This window comes from Nelumbo nucifera, chromosome 3 (genome assembly GCF_055504915.1).
Source record: "Nelumbo nucifera cultivar China Antique chromosome 3, China Antique-T2T, whole genome shotgun sequence".
NCBI lineage: Eukaryota > Viridiplantae > Streptophyta > Magnoliopsida > Proteales > Nelumbonaceae > Nelumbo > Nelumbo nucifera.
Window position 1 is genome coordinate 1,597,606 of NC_142651.1, and position 14,454 is coordinate 1,612,059.

The following is a 14,454-nucleotide window of genomic DNA, read 5'->3' on the forward strand; positions in this document are numbered from 1 at the left end:
GGCGTGCTTTTGGCACTTCTCGCGGTTCCCGATTAGCCCGATGGCGTCTGCTTTCATTGTTGGCCAATAGTACCACTGTCGTAGTGCCTTCTGAGCGACGGCCCTACCCCCCAAGTGTCCGCCACATAGGCCTTCATGAATGTCGTGGAGTACGAGCTCGGCTTCGGGAGGTCGCAAGCAGCGCAGGTAGGGGAGCGTGTAGGATCTTTGGTACAGCCGTCCGTCTATCATGACGTACGTGGCTGCCTGACGCTCTACCCTCCTGGCGACGTTGCGTTCTGCAGGGAGGGTTCCAAGTAGCAGGAAGCTCGCGAGTGGGTCAATCCAGCTCGGTTCTGCTTGGGCGACCGGAGCGACCTCCTCTGCCCCCGGAGAATGCTAGGCCGAGGTAACTCCTCTATGTACATAGTTCTCATGGTGTTGTCACTGGTGTTGGCTAGCCGGGATAGGGCGTCAGCCTCAGTGTTCTCTGACCTCGGGATTTGCTTGATGGCGTGACTGGAAGCTAAGCTGTGCCTCTTTTACCTTTGCCAAGTAGGCGATCATAGCTGGCTCGCGGGCTTCGTATTCCACTGTAACTTGGTTGACCACGAGCTGGGAATCGCTGCAGATAACTATGTGTTTTGCCTTTACCTCTTGCGCCAGAGCTAGCCCTGCTATCAATGCCTCGTGTTCTGCCTCATTGTTGGATGCCGCGAACTTGAAGCGTAGCGCGTACTCCAGTTTCGTGCCACTCGGTCCGCGAAGAACTACACCGGCTCCGCTGCCCTGCTGATTTGAGGAGCCATCTACGTGAAGGATCCAGGGCTCTTCGTCCCAGTTCGTGCTCGGCCTAACCAGAAGAGATACCGAACTGGGTGCGACCTCAAGGGGCTCGGACTCAACCGGACCGGGAGCACCGGGCTCACCCGAATTGGAAGCCTCGTGCTCAACCGGGCTGAGGATCTCGGAGCTGAACATGCATTTTGCAACAAAATCAGCCAAGGCTTGAACTTTGATAGTGGTTCGGGGCTTGTATTGGAGATCGTACTCACTGAGTTTGATGGCCCACTTCGTCAATCGTCCAGAGACCTCGGGCCTAAGTAATACTTGCCTCAAGGGTTTGTCGGTGAGGATGATGATGGTATGAGCTTGGAAATATGGGCGGAGTTTGCGGGCCGTAATGACCAGCGCATAGGCTAGCTTTTCTATCTCTGGATATCTTGTTTCTGCTCCCTACAATATCTTACTAACATAGTAGATGGGTCGTTGGACCCGATCTGCTTCCTTTATCAGTACCGAACTGACCACTTCATTGCTTGCCGAGAGGTACAGTTCTAAAACATCACCCTCTTTGGGCCGGGTCAACACCGGGATGCTGGCGAGGTATTTCTTGAGCTCGTCAAATGCGAGCTGGCAGTTCGGGTTCCACTCGAACCCTTTGCCTTTTATTGCCTTGAAGAAGGGCAGACAACGGTCTGCTGATTTAGACATGAAACGACTCAGAGCGGCTATCCTGCCGTATAACCTCTGAACCTCTTTTACTTTTTGGGGTGGTCTCATATCTAGGATGCCCTTTATTTTGTCCGGGTTGGCCTCAATACCGCGCCGGTTGACGATGTACCCTAGGAACTTACCCGAGGTGACACCGAAGACACACTTGTTTGGGTTTAGTTTCATGCTAAATTGACGCAGAATTTGAAAGACGTAATGTAAGTCTTGTATTAATTCATGCGAAAAACTGTGTCTTGACGACCATGTCGTCTACATAACATTCTATCTTCATGCTAATTAAGAGTTGAAACAGCTTATTCACGAACCTTTGGAAGGTCGCCCCAGCATTTTTCAGTCCGAAGGGCATAACCTTGTAGCAGTACAGGCCAAACTCGGTTATGAAGGTGGTTTTTTCCTCGTCAGATGGGTCCATCCTGATTTGGTTGTAGCCCGAGTAGGCATCCAGGAAGCTTAGCAACTCGTGTCCCGAGGTCGCGTCAACTAGGCGGTCAATCCTGGGGAGGGGGAAGCAATCTTTCAAGCAAGCTTGGTTCAGGTCGCGTCAACTTGCCGTTTGCCTTTTTTACCAGAACTGGGTTGGCTACCCAGCTCGGGTAATACTTCCCTTATGAATTCTACTGCGAGGAGCTTCTCGACCTCCTCATCGACCGCCCTCTAGCGTTCTGGGGCTAAGTTGCATTTTTTCTGTCTAATGGGTCTGACTACAGGGTCAGTATTGAGCTTGTGAGTTATGAGCATAGGTTCTATGCCGGGCATTTCTGCCGCGGACCAAGCGAAAATATCTAAGTTACTGAGTAAGAAGCGTACCAGTTCGGATCACAGGGGTTCTTCAAGGGATGCTCCGACCTGAAGTAATCTGGCAGGGTCCTCTGCCGAGACAGAGATGAGAACAGTTTCCTCTATTGGTGCAGCTCGGTCCTCATTCTGTTCCGTAGGTCACTCCAGTTCGAGGTCGCTGGTTACTTTGGCCTTTCCCTTGAGGGCGGCAACATAGCACTTGCAGGACTCGAGCTGGTTGCCCCGCACTACCCTGATGCCGAAGTCCGTTGGGAACTTCATGGCCAAATAGTAAGTGGACACCACGGCTTTTAAAGCGTGGGTGATCGGCCGACCTACTATGGCATTGTAGAGGGAGGGGGTCGCGACCACCAAGAAATCATGACTGAGTCTTACCGTGCTAGGCCATGTGTCGACCTCCACAGGTACTGTGACCTTTCCCAGGGGTCTAACCTCTTCTCCGCTGAAGCCAGCCAACGGGGTGTTCGCGGGCATCAAGTCACTCTCTCGGAACGGGAGTTTGTCGAAGGCTTCTTTAAAGAGAATGTCTGCCGAACTGCCGGAGTCAATGAGTACCCGCCGGACTTCGAAGTCGTTGATCTTCATCTTAATGACAAGTGCGTCATCGTGGGGGTAGTGGACCCCGCGCGCATCGTCTTCGGTGAAGAATATGGGGTCTTCCGTCCTAGGCCGCTTTGGGGGATTTCGTTCTTCTCTGGCGGCCTCAAGGGTTGATGCCCGAGCTACTGCCGAGGTGCATCCTCCAACGATCACGTCGATTGTTCCCCGAACTGGTCTTTCCTCCGGGGGCTGCTTCTGTGGTTCGGTCGGTCGGTTGCTGAACTCGGGAGCATCTTATTTGTGCTCTCCCTGCCGACCTGTCTTATTACTATTATTATTATTATTATTATGCTGTACAGAATTTCGGGTTTCCCTTCAGACGAGGTGGCCACTTCACATACGGGGGCGTCTTTGATCGTCATTAAGATCTCCGCCCGCTTCGCGTTTAAGAGCGTGTAGTCCGCCCGACCTGCTAAGGGAGCTCAGAACGGCTGGCTTGGCTTCGGCCCCCAAGCTAGGTCTCTCTTTCTCCTGTCATCCGAGTTGGAGGGCTTGCCTTCCCTCTTCCTCTTTTCGATCCCGCCTTCAGTCCTTTGGTTGATTTCCTCCTCCGTTCTTATGAATTTGTCTGCGAGCTTGAGGAACTCGGCTACGGTCGCGGGCTGGTTGCCTACCATGTGCCACCTTAACTCCTTGTGTGTCACGCCCCTCTTGGCTTCCATGAGCTGTACCGCGGGCAAGCATGCGTCATTGAACTGCTTGATATAGCCACATATGGACTCTCCTTCCTTCTGGACTATTCCGAGGAGGCTCTCCTCGATGCGGGGGCACCGCTTGCTAGTAACAAAGTGTGCGGTGAAGGCCTGTACGAACTGGGTCCAACTTCTTATCGACCCGGGGGCCAGGTTCCTGTACCAGGTGCAGGCTACTCCCCTGAAGGTTGTAGTGAACGCCACACACATACAAGACTCGCTGGCCCTTGCCAGGTGCATTTGGGACTGGAAAGCATCGACATGGTCATTAGGGTCAAAAGACCCGTCATACTTGTCTAGGGGAGGAAGTTTGAAATCCTTGGGCATGGGGACTGCAAGGAGTTCTAATGACAGGGGGAAGGGACTGAAAGAATAGGGGCAGCTTTTACCTCGTCCGAACTTGCTTCTTTACCTCGGAGCTTGGGCAGGATGCGGGTGGTAGTTCGATGACTTCTTCGGCGTCTTCGCTGCTACTTAGAGGGCCTGGACTGCTGGTAGTCCGCTGCCAGGATGTCGAACTAGTTCTCTGTGAGCGGGAGCTCAAACTTAGAGTGTCGAGGTGCTGACTTGACTGGCAAGGAGGTTCCCGATCCGCCGGCGAGCTGTGAGGCGGGGGTGATTAGTCTTTCCCTCCTGCCCGGGGATGAGGCCTGGCTCTTGGAGGGGTCCTGGAGTTGGGAGGCTCCTCCTCGGTGAGGGCGCCCGCCCTGAGGGGAGGGCTTGGCCAGGTTCGGAGCAGGGTGCCGAGGTGGGAGTTGTGGTAGGTTCAGAGGCAGTTGGGGGAACTGCTGTTGATAGTGATACTGAGAAATGTGGTGTAGTACTTGCTGCTGATGGAGCTGATGTTGCTGGAACTGCTACATTTTGGCTTGCATCGCCCGCATGCATCAAGTCATTGAATTGGTTTTGGCTAGTTGCCAAAGGGACAACAGCTTGTTCGACAAAGGTTGTCTCGACAGGGAGGGGAAGGGGAACGTTCACAGGTGCCACCATGCTTGGTGCGTTGAGGCTAGGGATTCCGTCCATTGATAGGGGGATGATGAACTGTCCTATGCACATAGTGGCGGGCTGGGGGTGTTCCCCTACAACACTCAAGTCGGCATTGTGCCTGCTGCTGCTGGGAGAAGCCATGGAAGCTAAGGTTTCTTTGAAAGAGAAAGAGAGAGTTAAAGGTTAGGGGAGGCTTTTTGAAGTCTTCCCATTGACAGCGCCAAATGATGATGCGCAATCCGGTCGGTCCTAGCTGCCGGTTACCTCGCTTCTGATGAGATTGGAGGTGCCTGAAACAAGGAAGAAAATGGAGACTTTCGGGGAGGAACCCGGTTAGAACACTCTGAAGCTCAAGTTAGTTCTCTTCAGAGGGCAAGGGAAATGAGGAGTTCTAAGACCAGAAAGCGCAAGAATCACATACCTTCTTCCCTATGAGATGGGGGCCTTTATAGTCACCTTGTATACTTACTTTCGAACCCCTGTTAGTTCAGGTATCATTACCTCTGATAGATCGGGTCACTTCCTCTTTCAGATCGGGGGTCATTTCGGGTGTCATAACCTCCGCTGCTAATTGCCAGTTGCCAGTTGCCAGTTCGGGTGTCATAACCTCCACTGTTCCTTGTCAGGGCCGTCCCTGCCACGTCTGAGATGGCGGTGGCAGGTGGCCGTTGGGGGGCGGCTATCATGTGTCGGACCCCTAATCGGTCAGGTGCGCCGCCTCCATGTACGGGCTTCCTGGGCATTAGGTACGATTCAATCAGGCGACTTGGGGCTGAAGTGGTGTGCGAGGTGAAGTCTTGAGTTCGGACAGAATTATGGCCCAAACTGTCCTTGGGTGGGCAGTTCGGGTCTTTGCCTTCTGTGCTTTTTGTAAGGCTCAGGACCTTAAAGGGAGAACTCGGGTTCCTCCTTGTGGAGCTCGGGACTCTTCAGCTCGGAGCTCGGGTTGTTGGTTCCCCTTTGAGGGAGCTCGGGACTCTTCAGCTCGGAGCTCAGGTTGTGGGGCCCACTGTCGTGCTGAGCTGGCATTTCTGCCAGGTCACTCTCGGTTGTTTCCACGTGTCGTATGGCCAAGGGGTCGGGTCAAATCTTCCTTCATCAAATAATAACTACAATGACCACCAAGCTACAACCAACTTGTTTGTTAAGAGAGAGAGAGTTTGTTTTTTAAGTCCAAAAGTATAAGATTAATGGGTTTGGGTGGGTTTGATTGGGCTAAAGCGGGTTTGGGTTGAACCCAACCCATTTAATTTTATATAACTGGGTCATTAATGGGTTGGCGGGTTAGATGGGTTGGGTTGAAACTCAACCCAAACCAAACCCAACCCAACCCGCCCAATTGCCACTCCTATGTGCAACCGTGGAGATGAAAGTTGTTGCTGTTGTGAACAGGTGGAGTTTGACTACTGACAAGCATCGTAGGGATCGAGAGTTATGAGAATGAACAATACCTTAGGTGTGAATCACATCCAAAGTCAAGGAACTTAAGCTGCTACTGCTATCTCCCGCTTAGTTATGCCGTATACGAGTGTGGAAACAAGGGATCGGTGATGTATTGGAGGAGCCACAATATTGAAATCGTCTGATATGTGCGATTAATAACAAAGGAACAATGAAAAACGGAGGGGGTTGATGAAGTAGAATGGCTAGGAGAAAGCAGATCGCTGCTGCTGTGAGTTGCAGTGGCGATTGGGAAGAAATAGAGAGGGTGAAATGATTGGTAAGAAGAAGGGTGAAACGACTGAAAGTGAGAGAGGTGGGAGATGAAGGGGGTAGCTGCCGCCTTTGTTCGTTTCGAACGAATGAGGAAGGTGAGCAGTGCCAAACAGTGGATTTTGGTCCTCGTTTGAATGAGAAAGTTTGGTGTTTATTTATGGGAAAATTCTTCCCATTTTGGTTAGAGGTGGGCCTACCATCTAAAGGTAGTAGACAATGACTTCATTAGTCTAGAATCTTAAACACCTCAAGTGGTTCAGTCTCAAGGTAGAAGACAATGAATAATGTCTTCTTTTGAAGGGTAGTTTTGATATTTTCAATAGATAACTGATGGTCGGTTAATAGCAGGGACCAACTTGGCACTTTTTGAAAGTTTTGGTACTATAGTGATACGTTTGAAAGTTCAGGTACTAACTTGACACTACCCCCAAAGTTCAGGGTACTAAACATGGTTTAAAGTATCGATATTTAGGCGTATCGTATTGTATCTTTTGAAAATGATACGATCTGAAACGCCTCTTTCCAAGCGGTTTGGACCCCCAACTTTTTTTAGTAATAAAAAACACATTTTAAGCTTCCCAAAAAACCAAACTTTGAAAAAAACTTAAAAAAAAGGTGTTTCGACCATTTCTAAGTACCGATGCGATACAGCCAAAATGCGTATCATATCGATACTTTGAACCTTGGTACTAAAGTGGAATTTTCCCTTTTCTTTTTTTATCGTTGACCTCTTGACATGGAGTAAGGGGATAAGTGTTGCAATTTGCAACAAAGATGGAGGGGTAATGCTATTTTCTAAATGCACATGTACCATTAGGGTTTGTGAGAAAGGTAACCATCATCTTCACTATTATATTTCAGTTCACTGAAGTTTTGGCACAAGGCAAGTCATAAAGTTTGATTTAACCACCAACTTGTAGGGGTTCCACTATTACAGTACGGATCTCTTGGCTACAAGAACTCTGCCCACGCCTACCCACAACACACTACCCCTGTGCATTAAGAATATCTCTTCGTGCATAATACTATGTAGGTGGATGAGATGTTCTCCATGTGTGGCTGCAATGTTATGTGGGTAATATGGGTAGAGTTCTTTTGGGCAGGAAATTCAGACTCCCACTATTATTAAGAGTGCTCATTGGTTCAGTTTCAATTAACCAGTTGATTTGGTTCAGTTTCAGCTCACAAGTATTAAAAAACTAAAGGGTTTGGTTCAATCTCCAAAACATGCTCAAGGTTGTAAGCATTCCTAAGTATGATACCAATAATACATGATATGGGAAAAGTTTATAACCAATCAATTACTATCATAAAAAGTGATAAGTAATGGGATTTGTCAAAATTCAAATGTAATTGATTTGATAATGTAGTATTATGCAAGGTTTTAAAAGGCTAAAGGCGGAGGCGAGGTGGTTGGGTCTCATAAGGGTGAGGCATAAGCCTCGAGCAAAAGAAAAAGGATATATTCATAAATAATAAATACATGAAAAACATAAAATTAAGATCTTATATGGCTTGTTTGATATATTAGACACAAAATTAGTATCAATACACCCCAATGCGTCGAAAAGGGTGTATCGAATATCGTCACTTTGAAGTTTGAACCATGCACATCTTTTTTTATTTCTTTTTTCTCAAAATTTTGCATTATAATCATGGTTATTTTTATGTTATTTAATTATTAAAAAAAGTTTTTTAAATACCTTAAAAATGGGTATCAATACCCTAAGATACAATGGCATATTGTATCAGTACTTTGAACCTTGCATGGCTAGAATCTTAACATAATAGTTTTTTCCCTAAAATCTAAACGCTAGAACAAAACAATACAGTCAAATCTTTAAGCTTAGAGATATGAACCAATATTGTTTTAAGAATGAAGCATTCTCATTTCATTTCTTGCACTTGTATGCATTAGTGAAGAATGACCACCTATGTGATGTAAAATAGATCATCAAATATGGGGTAAGTGGGCAAGTGGATAAGAATAAAGCATGGACAATACGGAATATGAATAAAGCAAGCTATTTTTTATACATTTATTAATTATTTGTATGCTTATGTATTTTTTTTTTTCAAAATACAAATCTATACAAAACAAAGCATTTGTCTTAAATTTCTATTTTACCTCTATTTAAACTTTCATATTTAAATAGAATTGATGCCTAAGCCTTGAACATTTTGAGGCCAAAGGCCCAAAGGCCTAAGCCTTGCTAGTGGAGTCAGAGGCAATTGAGGTTGAGGCCAGGCCTAGGCCTTTGGCCTCGCCTTAATAGCATTTTAAAATAATGGTATTATGCCATTTCAGTGGCAAATTTGAATTTGATCCTCACAAAATTTCAGTGCCATTTTAAAATAATAGCATATACGGGCAACTTTTGGACAAGAGTCACGAGACGTTAAAAATTTGTGTGGCTCTGTCTATTACGTATTTAAGGACTACGATAGGAAGGCTCATGAGCTTACCATCTTTCTTCATTTCCATTTGACTCACTCTGCCTCCTCCTCGTTATAATACTCCATCCAGTAAAGAGAGAGTAAGAGAGGAGGAATTTAATTTCACGAGAGTCGGTTGGCCGTTTTGGCTGGCACTGAGTGGATATTGAATTCTCTCTCTTGCTTCAAGATAATGAATTCTTTTATCATTGAAATAGTATGATCCTAAACCATTTTCTTTCCATAGAGTCCAGTAGATCACCAAATCCGATTAAATAAATTCCCGCGCAAGAAAGCTGAGAAAAATCTAGGGTTTCTAAGCATATAAGGGCAATTTTTTGGGTTTAATATCAATAAAAGTAATATATTTAAAAAAAATCAAAAATATGTTAACTTTTTAAAAATAATATCAATAAAGGGCAAAAATATTGTTCATCTTCTTCTTCTTGCTGCTATTTGTTCATCAGAGCCACCGTCCACTGTTGCCTGCCACCGTCGTCCGCTGCCACCTCCGCCCACCTCCATCTCCGCCTTTGGCAACGTTGCTGGAGGTGGCCAGAGGTAGAGGTGGCGACAGCGGCACTGGTGGTCATTCCTCTGCCTGCCGCCGCCGCTACCTCTGTCTCCACCCATCTCCAGCAACGTTGCTGGAGGCGGAGGCAGAGGTGGGCGGAGGTGGCGGCGTTGGACAGAGAAACCACCAACGCCACCGCCGCCACCTCTGGCAACGTTGTTGGAGGCGGGTGGTGGCGGCAGACGGCAGCTCTAGTGAACAAATGGCAAGAAGAAGAAGATAAACAGTGTTTTTGCCCTTTATTGATATTATTTTTAAAAAGTGAATATATTTTTTATTTTTTTTTAAATATATTACTTTTATTGATATTAAACCCCAAAAGTTGCTGTAGTTGGAATGGATTTCATGAAAGGGGGTGGTCTCCCCTTTCGCCAAATGGAATCTTACTGTAATTGGAATGGATTTCATGAGAACCTCACACGTGCCAACTTACACACGAAGAAATCTTACTATTTAATACCGTTCATTTCTGTAAATTAATGCAATCTTACTATTTAATACTGTTTATTTCTGTAAATTAAAACTTTTTCATGTTGCATGAGAGACAACTCTCTTTCCTCTGACCACTTCTCTCTCCCTCTATTTTGCATGTATCACATGTGTCTACTTTTCATTCTTGTTTCTATTTCTCTCTCCCGCCATCTTCTCCTGCGATTTTCATTTTTTCTCTTCCTCGGTTTTCCCACTTTCTTCTCCTCTCTCTCTTCTGCTCCATCAACTCCCTCATTCTTCTTCTTCTTCTCTGCCTCTCTTCCTATGTAGAAATAATGGCTTTACCCGAAAAGTATGCAAGGACCAGTGGCGGTGGTCCTTGCACAGGAATTGTTGAATTTGAATCTGGGTGGAGAGATTTCACCCTCCATTGGAGGCCTGAAGATTTTGCAGACCTTGTATGCTTCCCCCCCCCCCCCTCTTATCTTCCTAACCTCACTTGCTTTAGCTTCTTTTATTTCTTTATGGGTAGATACTTGAAAGGAAATAGATTAACCGGGCAAATCCCTGGATGAGATTGGCAACTGTGTTTCTCTTAAAACTTTGTAATTTCTTGCCTCAAATCAGATTGACCATCTCTTATGAGTTTTAATTCAATGGGAATGTAATTTGAGAAGATTGACGACCATGTGGGCTCTTTTCTTGTGATCAGGGACTTGCCCGGTAATTCTCTTTACGGTGATATACCCTTCTCAATCTCCAAACTCAAACAACTTGAAGATTTGTAAGTTATACTGCTTGCTCCCGAGGATATGCAGTTCTAAATGAAATAGAGTCCTTTTTGCGAGAATATGCATCATCATGAATCTTTCAATGCAGGATTTTGAAGAATAATCAGTTGACGGGCCCAATACCTTCAACTTTGTCTCAAATTCCAAATCTCAAAACTCTGTGAGTTAACGTTATCTTCAGTGTATTGTGTCTACTTCTAAATTGGCTCCCTCTTCATGTCTGATAACCTAACACGCTATTATCTTATAAACTTGTAACATGTTTTCTCAGGGATCTTGCCCAGAACCAGCTTACAGGTGAAATACCCAGGTTAATCTATTGGAGCGAAGTTCTACAATATCTGTGAGCATTTGTTTCCTCTAAGTCTCCGACCCATATTTCTATTTTGTGATTTGATGATGTTTTATCTTTCACTTTTTCCTTGGTCAATTGATTCTCCAACGTCATAATTCTTTTTTACAAGGGGTTGCGAGGCAACTCATTGACTGAAACACTGTCCCCTGATATATGCCAATTGAAAGGACTTTGGTATTTGTGAGTATGCTCTGTAATCTGTACTACCAAACAATGTTCTTATTATCCATTATAGTTCTAAATGTTTAAGCTTAAATATCTATTTTCTCGTTACAGGGGGAATAACCTTACGGGAACAATCCTGTATGTTTCTTAAAGCATGTCCATTTTGTACCTTGTTGCCTTTACATGTCGCATTGCACTCAATTCTGTATGTTCCTTAAATTTCAGGGATATCTCGTACAACCAGATTACTGGGGAAATTCCTTATAATATTGGTTTCTTGCAAGTGGCCACATTGTATGCCTTACTCCAATTCTTCTTGGTGTTAATACTTGTGTTTGTGGTCCTGCCATCAGTGTTTTAAAGCTGGTCTTTTCCCATGTTAGGTCACTTCAAGGTAACAGGCTTACAGGGAAGATTCCTGAAGTTATTGGTCTAATGCAGGCTCTTGCAGTTCTGTAAGTGGCATGTTCTTTTGATGATTTGTTTGTCAGAAAGTTCTGATAGTGAAGGTGTTTCTATCTTTCTCTTTTTCATTTTGTTCTTCAGGGATTTAAGTGAGAATGAACTGTTTGGTCCAATTCCACCAATACTTAGCAATCTGTCTTACACAGGGAAATTGTGAGCTCAATGACCTTAGTAGCATACATGTAAATCTCCTTGGTTTTCACTGTTATATACCATAAATACATCATGGTGGGTGATGTCGTACAGGTACTTGCATGAAAACAAGCTTACCGGAAAAATTCCCCCAGAACTGGGGAATATGTCAAAAGTTAGCTATTTGTAAGTGTGCATTCCATTATATAATTTTTCTGCATGTGGATAAAGTATACTCTTGTTTAAGGGCTGATAATCCACAATATGTGCAGGCAGCTGAATGATAATGAGCTGGTTGGTGGAATTCCTGCAGAACTTGGAAAATTGGAAGAACTGTTTGAATTTCCCAAGGCATCGAAACAAGATGCCTTGGGAAATTCACTGGAGAACCGGATTTCACTGGAGAACTGTTCTCCAGTGGAGTTCTGTCTCCCTCCACTCAAACTCTCATCTCTTTCCTTCTTCGATACTCTCTATGCCTCGCTTTCTCTCCCTCTTTGTTCTTTTTGTTTTCCTTGTTCTGGTGAGAGAACTCCACTGGACAACCTGATTTCACCGGGAAGCCTTTTGCCAGCCCTTCCAAGGAGTTGCTCTACTTCTTCTGTTGGAAAAACCAGGACCATCAAGCGTTTTGTTTACGATGAAGGAAGAAAGAGAAGATGCGGAGTCTCAGAAATCATCTGCGGAGAGGAGGCCGAATAAGAGGCAGTCTTTGGGAGACTGGACACTCTTTTCGGAAGAACCTTCAAGACTTACAAATTCAAAGCACTTGTGAACCTCTCCATCTCCCGCCTTGCCATCCTCAAGAACCAGCGTGGATTTCCTTTATTGCGTTTGTTTGAATACAGGACACCATTGTACTGTTGCCCTCTGTTTTTTGTTTTTTCGTCCTCTATTTTTTGTTTTGATCAACCTTTTTATTTGTTTGAGTATAGAGAGGCACTAGCCGTTTTTTATCACCCCTTTGGACGTGCATTATGATCCACTGACCTTTGTATCAGAGGCCACCCTATACAGTGGAATCCACCACCGTCTTTGCTGTAGATGGGTCTTGTGCATGTAGACGTAAGAGGAATTGATTTGTTAAAATTGAAGGGGGTAGAAAGATATGGAAATTAAATGCCATATTAGCATACCAACAGCATGTCAGCTTAATTTTTAGTTTGGGGACTGATATCAGTCCAAGGGATCTCCCAAGATATAATCCAATTTTTTGCACCGGCTGACGAGTTCTTAAATGAGCGAAATTCTGTTACTTTGTAAAAAGCGAAATCCTATGTTTGTCTTTTTCTTCTTAATTTTTTACAATTGGGGCAATTCGATATTCAAGCACGGACGCCCCTCGCTAGTATGCTATTACCCCAACCAATATTTTATCCTTACGGCGTTTGGTGTAGGCCTCACAAAAAAGAAAGATTTTGCCATCTACCATCATACGCCTTTCAAACTATTAATTATTGTTTTATTGTTAATTTGCTTGGCGAGGCAGAGGCAGGCTCAGCCCATTCGCCTCTCCCGGCTAGCTGAAGGCTGAAGCCCTTCCCTCTCGGCTCTCCCTATCCGCTAACTAGCTAATATAATAATACTCTATGAAATCAAATCCCTTTGCCCCCCGTAATCACCTGCCAACCACATCCTCCACCAATAATCAAAATAATGGCCAGTGGCCTAGTGCTTTACTGCTTTCTCTAGATTCCAACTTTTATATTATATAATATAAAAAAGCATTGATGATCATGTGATAACGATGATTAGAGAGGCATCTAATTAATGTTGCGCCGTAGCGTTATAAGTCCTTTTATTTTTCTTGGAAATGGGGTACAGGTACAGGATCCGCTGGCCGCAGCACTCTATCCAATCTCATTTCTTTCCTTCTTTATGTTTATGATTCTATTTACATGACCCCACCAACCGGTCCATCCCAATGCCCCTAGTATTGATGATCACATGCTATGCTTACATCTTGGAAAAAAGTTTTTCAAAGTTCCAACTACCAATAATCTTTTTTTCTTCTTTTATGAGACCGAATCAGCCCCCACAACGTCCCAAAGCACATCCCCTTTCGCATCTCCGCCCCACACAATGTGCGACTGACACCTGTCTAATTGCACACGGTTTTAAACTTCTTCCATATTTCCGCCCCCTGAACCTTAAATCGGAGTTTCTGACCCCATTTTAGCCCGAACTCAGATCTTCGCCCCCATTTTTGGCATTGGCAATCGCTCCAGCCACCATCACCAGGTATATTCCAACCCTAGTTTTTTGTGTGGGTGTTTTTCATTTCAAGAAACCAGTGCTCTATGAAGAAAAAACTAAGCATACTTCAAGAAACTAGTGCTCAACCAAACACCGGTGCCAGAGCGATCGTCGGTGCCGGAGAGGGAGGTGGAAGAGGGTAAAAAAAAGTCTCTGGTTTGAAATGAAAAACAAAACATTAAAGGGGGTTTCTGTGGTTTGAAATGAAAAAACCAAACACCCACACAAAAATGAGGGTGAGGATCGTTGGTGCCGGAGATGAGGGTGAGGATCTAAGCTCGGGCTAAAACAGGGGTTAGAGTCCGATTTGAAGTTCAGAGAGCAGGAATATGGGAGAAGCTCGAACTTTGCCCTTTTGAGATCGTTTTGGGGCTAACAAGCGAGGCTAACGTCCATCCCATTAACTCCGCACGTGGGAACGCCCCACTACGTGCGACTGAACAGGTGTTAGTCACACGTTCTGTGGGGCGATTGTTGAGCGAGGCACGGTGGGGCGGAGATGTGAACTCGTCATGTATTGGAAACATTATCATCATTTTTTATATTATCTTCAGGAGA

The 14,454-nt window shown here is 45.2% G+C and overlaps 1 protein-coding gene across 4 annotated transcripts; it reads left to right on the top strand.

Moving 5' to 3' along the window:
- The first annotated feature begins 10,050 nt into the window (after positions 1-10,050).
- Positions 10,051-12,502, top strand: LOC104593253 (uncharacterized). 4 transcript variants are annotated; one of them, XM_088900097.1, is made up of 10 exons: positions 10,051-10,190; positions 10,445-10,516; positions 10,612-10,683; positions 10,795-10,866; positions 10,988-11,058; positions 11,155-11,337; positions 11,427-11,498; positions 11,590-11,661; positions 11,755-11,826; positions 11,913-12,502. In XM_088900097.1, the coding sequence occupies exons 6-10, from the start codon at positions 11,198-11,200 to the stop codon at positions 12,340-12,342; spliced, it is 786 nt and encodes a 261-aa protein (XP_088756223.1). In that variant the 5' UTR covers positions 10,051-10,190; positions 10,445-10,516; positions 10,612-10,683; positions 10,795-10,866; positions 10,988-11,058; positions 11,155-11,197; the 3' UTR covers positions 12,343-12,502. The 4 variants fall into 4 exon arrangements, with proteins under 4 accessions (XP_088756223.1, XP_088756224.1, XP_019052569.1 ...); XM_088900098.1 differs by lacking the exon at positions 10,051-10,190 and adding an exon at positions 10,199-10,337; XM_019197024.2 differs by lacking the exons at positions 10,051-10,190; positions 10,445-10,516; positions 10,612-10,683; positions 10,795-10,866 and having other exon boundaries at positions 10,985-11,181; positions 11,269-11,337.
- The last annotated feature ends 1,952 nt before the right edge of the window (positions 12,503-14,454 follow it).

Bases quoted from the DNA above. Each gene is read 5' to 3' on its own strand.
- LOC104593253 (XM_088900097.1), top strand. From the start codon at position 11,198: ATGTCCATTTTGTACCTTGTTGCCTTTACATGTCGCATTGCACTCAAT. The intron at 11,499-11,589 runs GTAAGTGGCATG...TTTGTTCTTCAG, and splicing joins ATGCAGGCTCTTGCAGTTCT to GGATTTAAGTGAGAATGAAC. The intron at 11,827-11,912 runs GTAAGTGTGCAT...CAATATGTGCAG, and splicing joins ATGTCAAAAGTTAGCTATTT to GCAGCTGAATGATAATGAGC.